The sequence below is a fragment of the Musca vetustissima genome, unplaced genomic scaffold (genome assembly GCF_032173495.1).
Source record: "Musca vetustissima isolate MV318-11 ecotype Yass unplaced genomic scaffold, APGP_CSIRO_Mvet_v1 utg11186, whole genome shotgun sequence".
In the NCBI taxonomy this organism is placed as follows: Eukaryota; Metazoa; Arthropoda; class Insecta; order Diptera; family Muscidae; genus Musca; species Musca vetustissima.
Genome location: NW_026882082.1, coordinates 90,197 through 110,420, shown reverse-complemented (window position 1 = coordinate 110,420; position 20,224 = coordinate 90,197). Strand labels below are relative to the sequence as shown.

The 20,224-nt window shown below is 35.9% G+C and overlaps 2 protein-coding genes across 3 annotated transcripts; one reads left to right on the top strand and one right to left on the bottom strand.

Annotated features, from left to right (window-relative positions):
- Positions 1-792: 792 nt before the first annotated feature.
- LOC133328284 (importin subunit alpha-3) lies at positions 793-4,037 on the bottom strand. The gene is made up of 4 exons (XM_061536832.1): positions 3,920-4,037; positions 1,273-2,484; positions 1,014-1,190; positions 793-921 (listed from the first exon to the last, which is right to left on the bottom strand). The coding sequence occupies exons 1-4, from the start codon at positions 3,983-3,985 to the stop codon at positions 826-828; spliced, it is 1,551 nt and encodes a 516-aa protein (XP_061392816.1). The 5' UTR covers positions 3,986-4,037; the 3' UTR covers positions 793-825.
- Positions 4,038-7,919: 3,882 nt separating this feature from the next.
- Positions 7,920-20,046, top strand: LOC133328286 (regulator of gene activity). Of its 2 annotated transcripts, none has more exons than XM_061536836.1 (8): positions 7,920-8,140; positions 14,196-14,331; positions 14,493-14,650; positions 15,816-16,047; positions 18,285-18,944; positions 19,197-19,401; positions 19,510-19,674; positions 19,752-20,046. In XM_061536836.1, exons 2-8 carry the CDS (start codon positions 14,199-14,201, stop codon positions 19,975-19,977), a joined length of 1,779 nt encoding a protein of 592 aa, XP_061392820.1. In that variant the 5' UTR covers positions 7,920-8,140; positions 14,196-14,198; the 3' UTR covers positions 19,978-20,046. The 2 variants fall into 2 exon arrangements, with proteins under 2 accessions (XP_061392820.1, XP_061392819.1); XM_061536835.1 differs by having other exon boundaries at positions 15,816-16,065.
- The last annotated feature ends 178 nt before the right edge of the window (positions 20,047-20,224 follow it).

Genomic DNA, 20,224 nt, shown 5'->3' with positions numbered 1-20,224 from the left:
TTTTTTTAAAAAAAAAAAAAAAAAGAAATGAAAATAAAAACAAAGACATAAAAAAACAAATTCGCTTTACAAAATTGATGGTAGTTCGTACTACAATATATTTTTTTAAGTTTCAAAAAAAAAAAAAAATAATTATAAAATAAAAAAATCTTTAAAGTAAAATTTAGTTTAGAGTTTTCTTTTCCTTATTAGGGGGGAGGGGAAAGAGTAAATAATAAAGGGGGAGCAGGGGACGACGAGTGAATTTGCCACATGTGTGACCAAACAGGAAGACGGAATGGGACCAGGGCAGACAGGATAGTTAGGGGGATAGTATAAATTTCAAAAAATAAAAAAAATAATAGGAAGTCAAGTTAAAAAAAGAATATTCGTTTATGTATTGTGTTTTTTTCTTTTTTTTCAAAAATTGTGTTTAAAACTCAGAAATTCAATAATTCTGTTTGGTTTTTGTTTTTTGTTGTTGTATATATATATATATAATTATATATAGATGATTTATGAAATATTTAAATTACAAATAATTAAATTATCATGGACTCAGTATTTTAATTTGTTTATGGTTTTCGTTCTTGTTATTTGCAAATTTGTTAAATCCTTGTTTTTTTCTCTCTTGCTGTTCTTTTTTCTCTTGATTTGTTGTTGTTTTTTCTTTTGTTTATGATTCTAAATTAAATAATATATATAATATAATAATTAAAAAATAAAGATTTAAATTGGTTTTGCAATGTACAAGAAGAAGTCGACAACACCACTACAACGACGATGAGGCGTTGTGTATTATCGCGCATTAAATCATGGTCACATTGAAAAATAAGGGAAATTTTGTTAAAAATTAAATGTGTTCGGTAATCTGCCATCGGCATTTGGATCAAATTGATATTGTGCGCCATCGGATGCGGGCGCCATAGATGCCTGTTCAAGCTGTAAAATAGACAAAAAGAAAAAATATTAGATTTTTGCAGATGGAGTGATTGGGGGAGGAGGAGGAGGAGGGAGGACATGATATAACTTACCTCATCTGAGAAATGTTGTTCAATAATTTCATACGCCAGTTTGTAGATTTCAACATTTTCATGATTTTGCAGTTTTTCAATCTTTTCAAGACCATCGCATTCCTCAATTAAATTGGCTACATCTTGTACATGGCTTTCGGCCATTTTGAGCATATTATTAAGACCATCAAGGACGACCTGTAATTAATTAAATTAAATAAGACAAATTAATTTAATAAAATTATATTAAATAAATAGTAAAATAAAATTGCATACTTACATTAATAACTTGGGTATCCTGACATGACAACAGATCACAGAATGGTGGTATAACGCCCTCTTTAATTAATGCAAATACTTGATCACGATTACCACTGATCGTCAAATTGCTGATGGCCCATGCGGCTTCTTTTTGTGTTTGGAATTCACCATGTCGTAGATTTTCAATAATTTTCGGCAATAGACCACAATTAATGACAGCCTGCACCTGTGACTGATTACCAGCTGTAATATTGGATAAGAACCATACGGCTTCTTTGCGTATCTTTTCCTTTTGATGTGACAACAGAGCTGGGAAATATGATAGAGCATCATAGTTGAGTACGACTTGGGTCTGTTCATCGGAGCCGGTAACAATGTTACCAACAGCACGCAATGCGGCTGTTTGTACTTTCACTTCGGCATGACCCAATAGGGGTATCAATTTTGGTACGACACCACTTTCAATGACCATTTGTATCTGCTCATTACCGCCATCGGTTAAATAGCTGATAGCCCATACGGTATCCACCAAAATGTTGGTGTCTGTATGATGTATCAAGATATTTAGAGCGGGCAATATTTCGAGAATTGTTGAGGCTGGTGGTGGAGGATCTTTGTTACGGCACAGATTCACAATAACCCAGGTGACGTTGCGCAAAAACGAAATGGGTATGTCGGGTTTGATGAACGACAACAACGGTTGGACAACACCATGCTTGATGACATAGTCACGCAATGCCGGACCATCGCCAATAATATTACCCAAAGCCCAGACGGCTTGTTCGCAGACATTTGGAGCGGGTGATGACAACAATTGCAAGAATAAAGGTACAGCACCGGCATTGACGACCTCATTTGTTTGTTCCGATGTACCGGAGGCGATATTTGTTAATGCCCAGGCTGCCTCAAACTGCAACATGGTGTGATTGTGTTGCTTCAAACAATCGACCAATATGGGAAGAATGTCACTTTTAATTAAATCATTGATGGGTGGATTTTTATCAGACGATAACAGTTTGCGTGCAGCTTGCACAGCGGCCAATTGCTGTTCGGGTTTTGATGAATCAGCAGCAGCTTCGGCTAATTTCTTTAAATTGATTTGATTTGGCAACTGATCATCTTCGTCTGTGTTTGAGTCCATATTGGGGACATTGCGACGTTTGAGAATGGTTTCTTCACGTTTGTTTTTGCGCAATTCCACGGTGACTTCATTGCGTCGTCGTCGCATTTCCTAAAGAGAGAGAGAGAGAGAGAGAGACAATAAAAAATCATTTATTTAAAATCAATCCAAAAAATTAGACCAAAATCAAACTTTCTATAAAGAGGTGCTCATGGGATTTATATTATAGCCCATAATAAATTATATATAAGAGTAGAGCGCAATTATTTATAGGCCATGATTTCATTTATTTAATCGCCTTTGTAATTTTTATTGGATATCAGACAGACGCTTCGTCTCAGGTACTATCAATTACATGAAATCGATCGAAATTATATAGTGCGGCCCCCTGATTTTAGACGCTTTTTGAACACACATGATATACATTGTCATTATTCCTGCATGAAATCACAATGTCAAACTATAGAACACTTGACACAAATCGTACCTACAGAGCTCTGATCGGCAAAAATCCCAATGAAATGTTCATTTTGTTATTAAATTTTTTATATTTAATTAATAAATTTATATTTTCCCATTTATATTAATTAATTATCATTTTATTTACTTCACTGTCATTTTGTTTTCTTTTTTTACGAGATTTTATCAACATTGCCTCGCATTACATTGATTTTTTAATGTTGGCAACCCTGTATATATTTACTTCATAATTAATGATCGCCGCACCACACAGAGTTGTATTGTGGATAATTTGCACAGAAGAAATTTATTAACAAAAGAAAACAAAAACAAAATGAAAAAAAATTGTAGGCCCATACACACACTCTTCTCATGGTGTTCATGAACCTGCGTGCATGTGTGTGTGTGTGTGGATAATTCTGTGTGCAATAAGAGAAACAAACAGTAAATATAGGTGCAAAGTATAAAAACGAAAAAAATCACCGTAATTGAAGGCAACACAATACCAAACCACGAGGAATGATGGCAATGAGAACACACGAAGAAGAAAATGATGTGAACCAATACGAAAAATGCCGATGACAAATTTGTTTCGTTATTTTTTGTCAATAAATATAAAAATTTCATAACAAATAAAAAGTGTAATTTTGTTTGTGGAGGAAAAAAATCAATAAAATAACTAAATTGTTATTTTATTACTTATAAAAAACTATTGAAAAATAGTACATATAGAAGAAGATGACGACAGGAAATGGAGGTTAAGCTAATCATGTTCGTCGTTCGTTTCTTTATATATTTCGCCAATTCTTCCCTCCTCTTTTTGTTGCTGCTGGCTCTGACCGATGATGATGGGCACCTTACACATTCACACGCACCACCGCCATCATCACAGGCTAGACAACGACGAAGACGACGACCGACCGACTACATGATTACAACAAAAACATGTGCCTTTCTCAAGGAAAATTTACACAAAAATGTGTTATTTTTAACAAAAAATCGTAACTTATTTGTTTTCAAAATAATGTGGGTGTGGCTATTCCCATGGCATTTCTTAAAATTTTAAGAAAAATATTCTACTACTTACCTCTTGATCTTTGCCTTTGTTTTTGAAATTTTGCAAGCGATTTACATTTGGTTCCAGAGACGTCATTTTTTCAATTTTTATATATTTTGCTGTGTGTTGTGTATATGTGGAGGAGTTTCGAATAATTTCAACAAAATTCAACGAATTGAATTTTCTGCTTTCAAAATTTACTTCTTTCCGTTGCTTTCCTTCTATAGAATTTATATATTTTCCTTTTCTTGGTCCAAGTATTATCAAAAAAAATAAAATCACTATTAGGTGGAAAGACGACAACGAACCGCAACCGACGTTTGCTGAGCGAACGAATGAACCAACCAAACGAAACGAATTAAATGGCGAAAAAGGATGGAAAAAGAACAGCAACGAATTTCAAGTGTATCAACGACACACACACATGTATATGCACATCACAAACACATTGCCAGTTGAAGTAGCAGCAGACGGCGTTGGCGACGATTTTTTGTTTCGGCAAACGGCACCAGCAAATTTTCCGAATTGTTAGAAAATAATAAAAAGAATCGAATAAAAATTAATTTCATTTTTTTTTTAATTTTCAAAATAATACAATACAATAATACAAAAAGGCAATTAACCAATTGTGGTTAATTTTGTCACAACTTACATTATTACTTTTTTTCCTTGTTCTTTCAATAATAAAAAGTTTCTCGAATATTTCTTCTCGTTAGACAATTATTTTTTCAGCTAGTTGCAATTTTGAAAGCAAATTATGCCTAATATTATTGCATATATTTGACAAAACACAAATAATATCAAATCTTTTATTTTCTTTTTTGATTCAATTATAAATATGTATTTCTTATTCAATTTCTATGTCTTTTTCTATTAAAAAATCTTTATGTTCTCGTCGTTTTGCCAGAGTTGTGTCGTTCTGCAACGAAATGGTACAAACTTAACTACTCTGGAAAATGAATGATCGGAACTATTGCCAGTTCATTAATGTATCTAGTGTCTTTAGTTCACAGACAAATCAGACAAATTCATTACGTCGGTTTGAAAAAGAACAGTAAAAAGGTATTTATATTTGAAGTTTTTATCAGGTAAATCCACTTTATGAGGATTTGTTTGACATATATGCAAAGGAATTGATAATTTAAATCCACTAGATCAACGAAATCCATTTTAATGTAAACGTACTATAACGTGAATTATTTAAACCGATTTCATGAAAAAATCGAGTTCTTCACTTGAGATTTTTCTTAATTACTATAGTAGAGAATTTGATCACTGAAACCCAATTTCATATAATTTGTTTCATGAGATCCCTTTATTGTGATCTTCGACAAAAGCAAATATTTCGTTGAAATAATTCAGTGTGTTAAAACAAATTTACATGCAATTTTTATCCTTTTTATTATCATAAATTCCAGATTTCGTAAATCTAAAAGTATACTTAGTGCTACAATGTCAATTCCATAGCGTATACGTCAAAAAGAATCGAGTCAATTTAAAATGGTATATGTAAATGGATTTTAAAGCGAATTTACATATAACATCTAATCATGATTAAAGGCTATATCAGGGTTTATTTTCCTAATCAGGCTGAATTTACCATGATTTATCATACAAATTTAAATCATCGTGCGGCATGGTTTATTTTAAATCATGATCGAAACCATGATACTATTGAGATACGGATGCAACGTGGTTTTGTACGAAAAAATACAACTCTCACACAATGTACCAAAACTTGCAACTGTTTTCACATGTTATTTGTTTTTAAATTTAACGGTTGTCAAATACAAAAATGAAAAATAAAAATTATTTGTAGAATTTTTGTGATTTTGGATGTTTTTTTTTTTTCAAACGATCACAGCATCACAAAAACATTTTCATTGTTGTAATTCTTTTTTATTTTCAAATTGCAAACAAATATTTTTGGCGCAAATAAATAATTTTTTATGTATACTAACAAACAGCTGATCGCCATTTATGTGTAAACTATTTGGGAGCATTTGTGGATTTTGTCAATCGAGTCGATTTAAAATCTTTTATGTAAATGTACTTTTTGTCGCCCTTGTTGTCGTCAATAATTAAATACAACTCTTGCATTGTATTCACCGAACATCATATTACAACACTGTGTAAAGAAACGGTACTTGATAATTGGTTTTTCTGTTTTGTCTTTCCATCAATAACCCCTTCCGACTACTCACTTTTCACACACACATTATATATTTGTCCCACTCTAATTGTAAGTACGTTTTTTTTGCCAGTGATGCCAATCGAAAACTTGGCAGCATTCATATTGCCCAAATACATCACGAACGTCGAACGTCGTTTCTGTGTAATTGTATTCGTGCTATGATCCATAAAAAATTTTGCGGAAGGTTTTTTGTGTTTGATTTCTAGCCAAAAAGAAAATTCTACGCGAATTTGTACAATCGTGTGAACGAGTGGAACATATCCTTTGGAAAATTGGAACAATTTTCTGAAAGGAAATTGCATTTTCTATGGAGAATTGTGGAGCTGCGTCAGTGGAAACGGCAGCAGCAGCAGCACCATCAAACCAAATTGATCCAACAACCAAGTGATTTTTCTTATTCTCCTCCAATCATCAACATCATGCACAGTCTCTTTCAATAAAGTTCGTCGGGTGAAATTTCATTTCATTGAACTGCTTTGAAAAAGAAAAAAACAACAGCACACAAAGACAAAAAGTTAGAGAGACGTTGTTAAATACAACACAATCACACACATAGAGACATACAGACAGACAGACGGACACATCAAGAAACCAAAACCAACCAACGAATAAAGACTTTGTCGTCGTGAGGAAGAACAAGCACAAAATATAGTCGAAGAAGAAAATAAAACAAACTTTGTTTGGTTGAATCGAATTCAACCAAAATAAAAACAAAAATTTTTACAATATTCCATAGAAATAATTAAAAGTAAGTTATAAAAATCAAAAAAAAGAACGAAAAAGTTTTTTGGAAAAACTTTGTTATTTCGGAGAAAAAGCGAAAAAAAGTGATTGTTTAAAGAAGAAGAAAAAAGTTGAGGTTGAGTTTGTGTGAGTGTTTGTGTCGAAAAAAATAAGAAGAAGAGGAAGCATACGTACGTGTGTTTGTGTGTTGCAATCAATTGGACAAGTAACACCAACAACAAAACGAACTGAACTGCTGAACAATAAAAAAGGAAAAGAAAACCCAAATCAACGACTAACCAACCAACCAGCTAAGGTAAACATCAACGACGAAGACGTCCATCTCTCCAAAGTGCACAGGGGAAAGCAAAAGCAAACGATATCTAGGAAGGCTGCCTATATTCTGGTAAACATTCATCCATTCTGAGCAGCAGCTAGCTGGCTGGAGTTTCTGTGGCAACAAAAAACAGCCACCGAGTCGACGAGAAGAAGAGAAAAACGTGCGAAAATTTTGTGATTTTCTTTTCAGTTTTTGTTTTTTTGCTTTTGGGTATTTTTTGATATCCCCCCGCTTGCTCGAATCGCCTCGCCGCCTGTTTGGTGTGTGTGGTGTTAGTTAACGACGCCGTTTTTGTGCCATTTTTTTCTTCTTCTTCCTCACCTGCGCCTGCTCTCACGAAATTTCCTGAAATATTGAAATATCCACATTACCCAATTTATATATTGTTGTTGTTGCAGTTGCTGTTAACTCCGACGGACTGACGGTCTGCCTAGCTAACTGGCGGTGTTCGACAAAACAAAAAACATAAAATAAAATAACAAAGTAATTGAAAATCCAAAAAAAACCAAAACTACAACAAAGTTTAACCAACAACAAAAGCGAGAGTAGCAACAACAGCGGCCAACAGCAGCACCAGTTGTAGCAACCAACTCAAGGTTGCTGACAGAGAATTTGCTTTAGATTCTTTTTTCGCCACTCTATACCCCTCCTACGCCTTGTTTGTCTGCTATCCCACCCGACCGCCTGCCAATAAACGGAAATATCCCTTTTTAGACACCTTGCACGTTGGCCGGATTCCTGCTCGTGGCATCCCAAGCTAAAAAAAAATAAACTGGCAGCAGTTATTGGTGGTGGTTGCATCCACACAAAACTTTTAACGTTCCATTTTGCCGCTTTGGAATGTTAGATGCGGTGAACTCTTGTATTTACGGTCGTAGCAGTAGAAGCAGCAAAAGTTCGAGTATTACAAGTCGTTTGAAAACAACAACAACAATAACAGCAGCAGCACCAGCACATTCAGAACAAGGACATTCAACAATAACAGATTTATTCGGTAAGTTTGATGAGAGAGCGGGAAAATACATGATTTGGTTTTTTTTCGTATTAACCAAAAATATTATTAGATTTTAGGTAGGAGTCAAAATAATTTGAGGCAAATATGTATTGTTGTTGTTTCCATAAATAAATCGACCCCATTAACAAATAACTTCATGATGTGTGTGGTCAAGGTTATATGCCCAACACTATCTTAGAATTACCCCCTCAACAAGGTGGAGGTGGACATCCAAAATAGGTATACTCGATCAAAACCTTATATGAGGTTTATGCCATGATAAATTGTTGGCTGGACAGGATTTTTATTCTCTGAGAAAATGAAATAACAAAACTATAACCTCTCAGGGTGAAAAATTGTCTTACAACCTTGAAAATATTGACAATGTGTGGGATCTATGTAGGAACATGGACATATTGTGAAAATGTTTTTGAAGGTGTTATCCTTCACCAATATTGGTAATTTTTAGTAAAAATCTTTTGCCACACAATGAGAACTATAATATATAATAACAGCCAATTCGGTTAAAAAACATGCCTGAAATTCTCAATATAACGAAATGAGGGTTTATACCAAAACGTGGTGTAATTTTGAGCATTTTATGGTGAGCATTGGCTTATGTTAAGATTATGGAGGATCGAACAAGGATCATTTAGGGTCATTATTTTCAAAAAGTTGAAGAATGTTGTTCATTTAATATGAGATTGATTCTTTTAATCAGGGATCCAATTGTCCCAATGGAGTTTTGAAGATATAGTATAGACGTTAGCAACAATAAAAGATGTAAACAGGATCCTTATTACAGTATATTTACATACTTAGCTGGCTTGTGACAGAATGGTTGTTCCATAAGCCGAGCTTAAAAAAGATCTTTGCGCTGTTTTTCCTTCTGCGTGAACCATCAACTGGTTCGCTTTTATATGCCTTTTGGACTGTGGCATCTTCATCTATTCTCACATGACCTAGCCAACGTAGTCGTTGGAGCTCAATATGTCGAACAATGCCGATGTCCGAGAATAGCTGGTACAACTCATGGGTCATTCACCTTCAACGCTGAGCGGTTCATAGATCTTTCGGAGAATTTTTCACTCCCATGCTTCAGATCCATATAACAGCACAAGTAGTATCAGCGTCTTGTAGAGTATGATTTTGGTCTGGCGGGAGGTGGTTTTGCTTTTGAGTTGCTTACTCAGACCATAGTAGCATCTGTTGGCCAACACAAACTGATGTCATTAGTTTTATTTACGGCGGTACCAAGGTATATAAAATCTTTAACTACCTCGAAGCTGTAGTTCCCAATTTCTACAGTTGGTACGAGTCTACTGGACATCTTGCTCTTTGATATCATCAGCTTGGTCTTCACGCCGTTTACTGCAAGACCCACTTTGGCAGACTCCTTCTCAATTTGTTCAAAGGTGGCTGTTACCGCTCTCAATGTTCGACCCATTAGGCCGATGTCATCGGCGTGGGCGAGTAACATGTGTTGTTTGGTGAACAGAGTACCATTTCTGTTCACCTTTGCCTCTCGTATGACCTTTTCCAGCAGGATGTTAAAAGGTCACACAACAAACTGTCACCTTGTCTGAATCCTCGTTCTGTATTAATTGGCTCCGAGAGGTTCTTTCCGACTATAACTGCTGATCTTGTGCCAGTTAAATTTATCCTGCATAGTCGAATTAATTTTTGCAGGAATGCCAAACGCAGACATGGCTTTAAACCCCTCTGAACGGATAGGGCTGCCGAATGCGGCTTTATAGTCGACGAATAGGTGGAATGTTTTTATGTGTTTTTTCCAGGATTTGGCGCAGAGTGAAAATCCGGTCAGGTCATCGACCATTGCCTTCAGTCGTTCATACAGTACGCTGGATAGCACTTTATATGCCTCCTTACCAGCACCTGACCACCAGTCTTGATTTTTTTTTAAATATTTTTCAAAAATATTATCTAGCAATCAATGGGTCATTCAAACCACTCATCTGTCACCTTTTTTCGGAATTTTGTGCCAAGATCTATCTATCCGACTATGTCAACCAAGAGAGCAAACTCACTGTTGAACCTGTGTAAAGCTCAAATCAGATGGAAGACGTGAAAAACTTAATTAAAGCCAGGAATCATTTAGCTGGTCATTGCAATATCATGGCCATTCACACCAGTCACCTTTTTTCTTTTGTGCAGACTCTATGTCAACCAAGAGAGCAAACTCTCTGTTGAACCTGTGTAAAGCTCAAATCAGAGTAACGACAGGAATCATTACTGGTCATTGCAATATCAGGGCCATTATACCAGACTACTGCAGACTCTGTGTCGACGAGGAGGAGACGGAGACAATTGAGCATCTCCTGTATCCGCTGTCCAGTCCTGGCCTACAGACGGCAAAGACTCGTGTGCAGCTCACTTTCAAGTATGGAACAGATGTATCTTGTTTTTTTTTTTTTTTTTTTTGATTAAAGACCTCCTGACAAAACACTCCGACTCCTTTTTGGGTATTTTTGTGTATAGTTCGTACTTTACTACATTATATTATTCCGGTTTTAGAATCCTACCTCAGAAGCAATTAATTTCCGCTTAACTTATATTTAAGTTAATGCATCCTTATCGCCTTGCGTTTATAAATACGTTGCTTGTTGTCCCACATTATCCGAAAATCAATATATTAAATCAACCTTAATTCACCATCTTCCCACGCCAAGCCATACACACGCTCCTGCTTAATAAATATATCTACAAAATAAATTGCTTATCGAAGAGATATTATAATTTGTGTATTACTATTATACGTTATATATAAAACATAATTATATTGGCATTCTAATTGTCATTAGTCATTTCCGAATAACTATTTTTCACATGTGAAATATTCATCCTATCATCCTTCTTTTGAACTCCTCCTTGCTATTAAAGCGGCAAACTCATAAACCTAATTCAGTGAACAACCATTGTCGTCGTGGTCGTCCTCCGCGTACATAATGTGTCGATATCATACATAGCCATAAATACATTTAATAACATTGCTGCCTGCCTCCCATGGCTTGCTAGATGGATGGCTGGTTGACTGACGGACTGGCTACCTTTATTCATACTACCTGATGTGTGGTATCTCATGATGATGATGATGATGTTGTTGTTGTTGTTGTCGATTCCATTGCTGTTGCTATTGTTCTTGTTGTTTGTATATCAATGTATGTGCATGCGTAGGATTTTGTTTTCTTCATACTTGTTTATATGTAGAAGAATGCAAGCTGAAACGCACATACACAAACAAACACACACACTCAATTATTTATATTTTAGATATAAATTACGTATGTATGTGTGAAAGTGTGAAATATTATTTTGTTTCATTTTGTGCAAAAAAAAAAAAACATTACAGAGGAACATATATTCCAATATTGACCCTTACATACTTCGTCCTTACTTTACCGCTAAACATTGTTTGTATTCCACACAAAATCATCCCTTTTTTATTTAAATTTTAACACATACAACTAAATTTATGGCTAAACATAGATTAACAACCAATTTTCTTTGATATATTATTGATGTCCTCGAAAATCCATTTATTTTGTTTGGGATAATCATATTTAAATGTGTTTTTAATAGTATTATCACCAGTCCTGAGATTTGACGATGTATATATTGTTATTCCTAGTAGAAACGACTGGAACCGGAGTAACCCTCCTCAGACGGATCCAAGATGGAAGATGGTGCAGGTGCTGGCGTCTATTGTGAAATGCTAGGCCTTGAGTTAACCTACAAGCTGGATAGGAACTGTAGTGTTTTCCATGCTGAAATCTTCGCGATCTGGAAGGCAGTGGAATTGATAAAAAGTCTGGATGCATAGATCGTTGAACCGTCGGTAACTATCTTTGTGGATAGTCAAGCGGCTCTTAAAGCCATCAAGTCCTGTTACATCAAATCTGAGGCCGTCCTCAAGTGTAGAACAGTTTTGGAAAATAATTCTTACAGCTGTCGGCTGTGTTGGGTATCAGGACACCGCGTGCCATCATGGGTAATGAAAGAGCAGACGAACTAGCTAGACGAGGACATCCATCTACAGATCTAACAATTGACGGCTCAATCAAACCACCTATATGTCATTTTTATCGGAACTTTGAGGCGTTCTTCGACGAAAGAGCCTATGAACTTTGACACAACGAACTTAGGTGCAATGTGTCAAAATCTATTCAGCCCACTCTGTCTGCCAAAAGGACACACTCATTGTTGAACCTGAGCAAAGCTTAAATAATAGTAATGATAGGAATCATTACTGGTCATTGCAATATCAGGGCCTTTACCAGTAAGTGGATCCATGATGTGACTAATGCAGACTCTGTGTTGACGAGGAGGAGACGGTGACAATTAAGCAAAATCTTCCTCCCAAAAATAAACAGAATCGGTCCACATTTTGTATGAAACTCATAAAAATATACACCACAATATTTGGTATTTTGAGGATTTCAGATATAATTTTTTAGCACAATTGGCTCTAATTTATCGGTTTAAGTTGTGGAACCTCATATAATCATTCCCCAATGTTTCGTTATTTTCAAGGTTTCAATCAATATTTTTTGCAATTTTTATGGTCACGGGACTTCAATTATAACTCCAGCCTTCAGATGGCCTATAAATACCACCTTATGTTGGCCAATTTTGATGGTGTCAGGCCTATTTTTCATCCATAGTGACCTGATTTTGGTATTCCGGGATTTATGTGTAATGTTTGTTTCTATATAGGTCACTACGTGTTTTTATCCCATTTTCCTATGTTCCAACAAATCGACGCTTCATAAAAAATCGCTTTAGCTTTGGTAGAAAGCGCTGATGTTCTTGTTCAGTTGTAGTATTACGACCACCTTCGGTTGGCCTATAAATGCCAGCTTCAGTTGGCCAATAAACCCTATAAAGATCACTTCCAAAGGCCTACAAAGATTAACTTCAGCTGGTCTAAAAATATTATTTTCAAAGGCCTATAAAGACCACCTTGAGCTACCCCATAAGGATTACCTTCAGTTGGCCTATAAATATCGCTTTCAGTTGGCCTATAAAGCCCTATAAAGATCACCTCAAACGCCTATAAAGATTACCTCAAATGCCTATAATGATTACCCTTAGATGGCCTATAAAGATCACCTTACCTTCAAAGGCCTATAAAAACCACCTTGAGCTGGCCTATAAAGACCACCTTGAGTTGGCATATAAAGACCACCTGGAGCTGGCCTATAAAGACCACCTTGAGCAGGCCTATAATGACCCCCTTTTGCTAACCATAATGACCACCTTCAGTTGTCCTTAAAACATCGTCTTGAGCTGGCCTAAAATGACCACCTTCAATTGGTCTATAAAGGCCTGTAAAGATCACCTTCAGTTATCCTATAAAGACAACCTTGAGCTGGCCTATAAAGATCATCTCACATGCCTATAAAGATCATCTCAAATGCCTATAAAGACCACCTTCAGTTGGCCCATATTGACCACCTTCATCTGGCCTATAATTACGATTTTCAAATTATATTCTACATATCGTTGATAAAAAAAACTCCTTGCTTTTTTATCGTCCCTCGATCTTCTTTCTGTTCCAGCTTATGTAAATACATTACTGCTGTGCTACCTTCAAATCGTATACTCCTTTCAACATGATCTTACACTCAAACCTTTGATCATAAATTTGAATTTTGTTTGTTTTTTATTTTTTAATTTTTCTGTTTAGTAAATTTGCCATATTGCAAATAAACAAAACAATTGAAGGAGGGGGATGGCCTTGATTTTGAAAAGGTTATCTAAAATCAATGACAATTTCTCGGTTTTTCACATAACAGCGGGAGCGTGTCTAGGGGTAATAAAACGAAATGCAATTCTTTAAAACAACAACAACAGAATCATAACAATTAAAAGTTGTCTTTATTGGTGATAAGGAGAGTTAGTTTCCTTTAACCTAGAACATTATTATAAAAACTGCATTTAATTAATTTGTAACATTTTTAAGACGAATTCACACACATTCACATATTCTTTAATACTAATTAATTGTTTTGTTTCTTCTCTTCCTCCACAACAGATTATGGCGAATTTAAATTTCCAACAACCCCCAAGAAGCATAGCAAATGCATCTCTAACGGGCAGAACTACAGGCGGATTTGGTGGTAGTTCATTATCCGGTCATGTAACACCCACGTCTGGCATGTTTCCAAGTGGTAAGTCGTCGCTAGTTAATAGATAGTTATACAATTCCAATGTTATTACTTATTTGTGTTTGTTTCCATTTCTAATGTGTGTCTCTTTTTCTGGTTTTTTTCGGTTGATTGTTTTGGTTGGTCTTCTTCATTTGGATGCAAATGTAAACAAAACAACATAGGAGCAAATTATGGACAAACGCAACCTCAATTATCACCGAATCGTAATGCTCAGCTATCGGTTGGTGGTCCTGCGTTAAGTAGTGGTAATCGTGCAAATGTATTTAACCAGCGTCCATATGTGGAAAGACGAATGCAAGGCCTGGGAGCTGGACCTATGGTAAGTATCCCAAAATCGTAGCAAGTTTATATATTTTTTGAATTGTAGCAAAATAAGATAGAGGAGCTTGAAGGAAACGTCAATACTATATTGGCGATTTTTCAGTGGACTTGCGAAAATACTTTTCTCAAATCGTTTTTAGGGACTACTCTCTCCAATTAGGTCCTCTATAAAATGTACCAAATGGCCTTAAGGTCAAAATATGTCTATAATGGCTGTACTTAAATAGCACCTGTCCCCTTCAGCTGGTCTATAAATGCAAGCATGAGCTGGCCGATAAATATAGTATTCAGGAGTTGTCTAAGGACTACCTTTAGCTGGTAACTAAAGCCTTCAGCAGGCCTATAAAGACCACCATCAGCTGGCGCAAGTCCTATTAAAAGGATTATCAAGGAAGATTCAAATTGAGAAAAAAAACAGTTATTTTTCACTCTCTGAGTGATTTTATAAATACAGTTGCCCTACAAAATACCACCATCAGCTGGCCCATGAATGAATATTCAGTTGTTTTATAAAGACTCTTCAGCTGGCCTATAAAATGGACCGTATCTGGCCGATGTACACTATATTCGGCTGGTTTATAAAGACCGCTTTCAGCTGGCCTATAAAGAGTTCCTTCAGCTGGCCCATGAATACTATATTCAGCTGTTTTATAAAGACTGTCTTCAGCTGGCCTATAAAACGGCCTTCAACTAGCCAATGAACACTATATTCAGCTGGTTTATAAAGACCGCCATCAGCTGACCTATAAAGACCGCCTTCAACAAGCCAATGAACACTATATTCAGTTGGTTTATAAAGACCGCCTTCAGCTGGCTTATAAAACCACCTTCAGGTGGCATAAAAATACAACCTTAAGCAGGCCTCTAAAGGCCATAATCACAAGGCCACCTCCAGCTGGTATATAAAATCCTATAAAGATCATCTTCAACTGGCCCAACAAAATCACCTTCAACTAGCCTATTAAGACCGCCTTCAGCTTGCTTATAGAGACCAAATTCAGATGGCCATAAAGACCACCTTCAGCTGGTTTATAAAGGCCTATAAAGACAACCATTAGCTATAGATTTGTGTAATCGTTTTTTAATATTTAATATTTCATTTATAACATTTGTATAACAATGAACTAATTTCTCTTTTTTTCTCTCAATCTCTCTCTTTGCAGTCGAGCATGGGTAATTTCATGCAAACAGGCCGAGGAGGTTACGGTAATAGTGGTAATGCCGCTGGTGGCCCTCTAAATAATTTCCATAATGTGTTTGGTGGCAGTGGGGACACAACAACGCCGGCCCTGCTCGATCCATCCGAATTTCCATCACTGACAAATGTCCGCGGCCAGAACGATCAATCACTGCCTCAGACGAATCCCCTCCAGCCGCCGGGAAGCAAACCTTATGGTAATTTCTTTACCTCTTGTGAGTTTTTCAACGAAATATTTATCCTCCGTTTTTATTATTATTATTTATTTAGTTTAAAACAACAACAAATACACTTCATACTTTCTCTCTTAGTAATTTAAAATATTTTATTTGTGTGTCTGTGTGTATGTATTCATTTTTTAGTGTATTATTTTTTTTTAGTTTAAAAAAATCATAAGTTCATTTTTGGTTAATTTGATCTACATTTCCTTTTATTTTGTGTTAACTTTGTTCGAAAAGAAAATATTTAGTTTTTATTTGGTTGTTATTTTTTATAGTTTTTTTTTTTTTTAAATAGAGCTAGGCTTGTTTCATTAAACATTTATTTATGTATGTTTTTGGTGGTGCGCTGTTTGGTGTTCTCTTTGAATCACTATGATTGTAGTTTAAATAATTGGAATTTTCAATTGAGTATTTTATTTTGGTAAATTTGGGATGACCCTCGAAAGGCTTCCGTTGTTTTAGTTAGGTCATAGTATCCTCTATAATATCATATTTTATCACTGATTCCATATGGTTGGTGGCTTGTATTACAGGAATGAATTAAATAAATAAAATAAATAAAAAATATAGAGCTGATAAAAAATGGGTCTGAATCCACAGAGTACTTTTTTCTACGACCTTTTAAGACATCCTTCAGCTGACATATAAATATGACCTTCAACGGACATGTAAAGACTAAAGACCATCTTCAGCTGGCCCATAAAGACCACCTTCAGTTGGCCTATAAATACCATAATCAGCTGGCCCATAAAGAACACCTTCAGATGGCCTATAAATACACTCTCAGCAAACATAAAAAGGCCTATAAATATTACCTTCAGTTGGCCAATAAAGACCAATTTCGGTCGTCCGATAAATACCACCTTCAGTTGGCCTATAAAGATCACATTCAAGGACCTATAAAGATTTCTTTCAGCTGGCCAATTAGCTGTACACTTTCAGTATGGCTATAAAGGCCTACAAAGATTACATACAGCTGATTAATATCGAAAGAACACCTTCGGTTGGCCGAAGATTACCTTCAACTGTCCAATAAACACACTCTCAGCAAACCTATAAAGACCTATAACGATTACCTTCAGTTGGTCAAAAATGACCAATTTGGCCGGCCAATAAATACCACATTCAGTTGGACTATAAAGATTACCTTCAAAGATCTATAAATATGCCCTTTAGCTGGTCAGTATGGCTATAAGGGCTACAAAGATTACCTACAGCTGATGTATAAAGAAAGAACACCTTCAGCTGGCCTACGTAGACCACCATCAGCTGCAATGGGCCACATTGAGCTGGTGCAAAAAGAAATTCTCTATTCTTAGAGAATAAATTTCATTAGATTTTTGGAGGATTTCGCCTTTTCTCATTTCTTTAGAAGTTGATTTTTATTTTTTTGAAAATTTCACAGATTCATTGATGAGGAGGTGGTGTGCCTGCCACCACCACCAAAATGTACATTTTTTTTTATTTTAATTTTTCCCTCAAAGAACATAAAGAAACATGTAATACGACATTATTTTGTATGGCATTCGTAATTAACAAAAATATAATTCGTTCGTACATGAAAATGGTGATTAGATGTGCACTCGTAAGTAATTCGAAATTTTGTTTGCTAAAAATTAGAGTAAAAGAAAATATTGGAGAATCCTTGTTTTAGTTTGTTGTATTAGGGTGGTGGGTGGTTGTAGTCGTCGTCGAAATTATGAAAACAAATGCTTATCATTTTTGCAATTTCAAAGAATACACCCCTACCTCAACCTGCCAAATGTGTTGTATTTGAATCTTATCCTCGTAAAGACCCAACAACCACCCACTACCCGTTTTAATATTTCAATTATTTGACCCATGTTGAAAAAAAGTAGCTTTTGATGAAAATATTGAATTGAATTGATAGCACATTCTAGATTTAAAACATATTCTACATGTTCTCAATCGCTCTCTCTATCTCCTCCTTTTCCTATATATATTGGCCTCTGTGTATTTTTACCTTCTACTTTTACTCTTTATATGCTCCTAAAAAAATCCTCAAATGCGTTATACATACAAACAAAAATAACAACAATTCGTATGCTAAGAGTCTTTTTCTCTTTCTTTTTCTCCATATATATTTTTTTTGTTTGTCGAATCCGTAACCGTGGAACGATCAATCGATACATACGTCGTCCATCATCCCATACACCAACCACACAAATCCAATGACCACCACACACACACAGTTGGCATGGTGAAACAACCAACGTCAGAACAATCCGAGTTCACGATGTCCAATGAAGACTTCCCTGCGTTACCGGGCACACACAATTCCGATGGTACAACGAATGCGGGAAGCATTGGCGGACTAACAGATAGTAATAATTTGGATGGTACGGATAAGACGATGAATTCGATTGTATCCAATAGTGGGTTGGGCGCTGTCGGTAGCGGTGCGGTAGGCTCGGGCAGTGGTGGTGGCTCAACAACAGCAGGGTCAGGAGGAGCTGGCGGTAATAGTGCGGGTGGTTCAGGAGGAGCGGCGGGAGTTGTTGGTGGTAGCTCCGGCGGTGCGCCCGGCAGCACATCAGCAGCGAGCAGTGTCGGTGGTGGAGGTGTTGGTGGAAGTGGTGGCGTAATTGGCAGTGGTATTGGTGGTATCGTTAATAACTCTGGTGTGAGTAGTGTACAGCCCAGTGGTAGTAGTGGTGGTGGTGGAGGCAGCAATGCATCAGCTGGTCTTAGTGGTATGGGTAATAGTGGTAGCATTGAACAACAACATCAGCAGCAACAACAACAGCAGCAACAACAGCAGCAGCAACAACAACAGCAGCAGCAACAACATCCGAACGATAATTCCAGCGAAAATAAATTGGTGAAAACCGGCGTGCAAACATCTCCTGATGGTACGCTCCTTTTCCCACTTATTACTACCTACCCCCCTTTTATTCTAACATTATTTATATGATAATAATAGTCAGTCCACCTTCCTTCTCCCATTTAAAATTAAATGCATGCAAATCATTTGTCTTTTTACTACTTTCTTTCTTTCTTAATTTACGAATTCAACTATTACTACTTAAGAAGAAGTGTTGGTCCTGCGCAGGATTATTATTAACATGCCATTTTGTTTTGTTTGTTCTTTCGTGTCATTTTAGGTAAAGTCACAAATATACCAGCGAGTATGGTGAATAATCAATTCGGAATGGTTGGCCTACTGACATTTATGCGTGCCGCAGAATCCGATCCAAATTTGGTGACATTAGCCTCAGGCATTGATTTGACAGGGTTAGGTTTAAATCTAAATTCCCAAGAAAGTTTGCATCCAACATTCGCTGGACCGTTTGCGGATCATCCCTGCAGGTAGGTGATTGAAACGTTCATTTTCAATGAATAAATATTTTTTCCAACATCCTATCTACATATAATTTGGTTTCAAATCTCATTATGTCTCCTTTTCCTTCTTTTCAGAGCACAAGATGTTGAATATAATGTGCCACCCGAATATCTGATTAATTTTGCGATAAGAGATAAACTTTCCTCGCCTCTATTAAAGAAACTCCAAGAAGATCTGCTGTTTTTCCTCTTCTACACAAATATCGGCGATATCATGCAACTTATGGCTGCCGCAGAATTGTATGTTATCTTCCTAAAACCCATATATCTATATTCCAAATATATATAATACCTGTTATCATCTTATTCTATTATAGACATAGTCGTGAGTGGAGATATCACATAGAGGAGAAAATCTGGATAACTCGAATTCCTGGCCTCAACCAATATGAGAAAAATGGTACAAAAGAACGTGGCACCTTTTACTACTTCGATGCGCAGAGTTGGAAACGTTTGTCCAAAGTTTTCCAAATCGATCCCGAGAAATTAGATAAATGCCCCAATTTAAGTGCGTTTATGAACATAAATGGACAGTCTGTATAATATTAATAAAAAAACAAAAAAATCTTAAAAACACGAAAAAATCTTTACAAAGTTATTTAAAAAACAAAACTTTTCTTTCGTTTTTTTAAATTAAGGATAAACAACAAAACAAAAACAACACACAAAGCATGAACAAAAAATAATAAAACAAAAACTTACAATTTATTGTTTAAACAAAAAATTCTAAAACACGCCATCATTCGTCAATATTTTTGAAATATCTTCGCAACATAAATTAGAGTTTGAG

Excerpts from the sequence above, each read along its gene's own strand:
- LOC133328284 (XM_061536832.1), bottom strand. The coding sequence starts at position 3,985 with ATGACGTCTCTGGAACCAAATGTAAATCGCTTGCAAAATTTCAAAAAC. Across the intron at positions 2,485-3,919 it reads ACAAAGGCAAAGATCAAGAG|GAAATGCGACGACGACGCAA; the intron begins GTAAGTAGTAGA and ends CTCTCTCTTTAG. Across the intron at positions 1,191-1,272 it reads AGGATACCCAAGTTATTAAT|GTCGTCCTTGATGGTCTTAA; the intron begins GTAAGTATGCAA and ends AATTAATTACAG.
- LOC133328286 (XM_061536835.1), top strand. The coding sequence starts at position 14,199 with ATGGCGAATTTAAATTTCCAACAACCCCCAAGAAGCATAGCAAATGCA. Across the intron at positions 18,945-19,196 it reads CGTGCAAACATCTCCTGATG|GTAAAGTCACAAATATACCA; the intron begins GTACGCTCCTTT and ends GTGTCATTTTAG. Across the intron at positions 19,402-19,509 it reads TTTGCGGATCATCCCTGCAG|AGCACAAGATGTTGAATATA; the intron begins GTAGGTGATTGA and ends CCTTCTTTTCAG.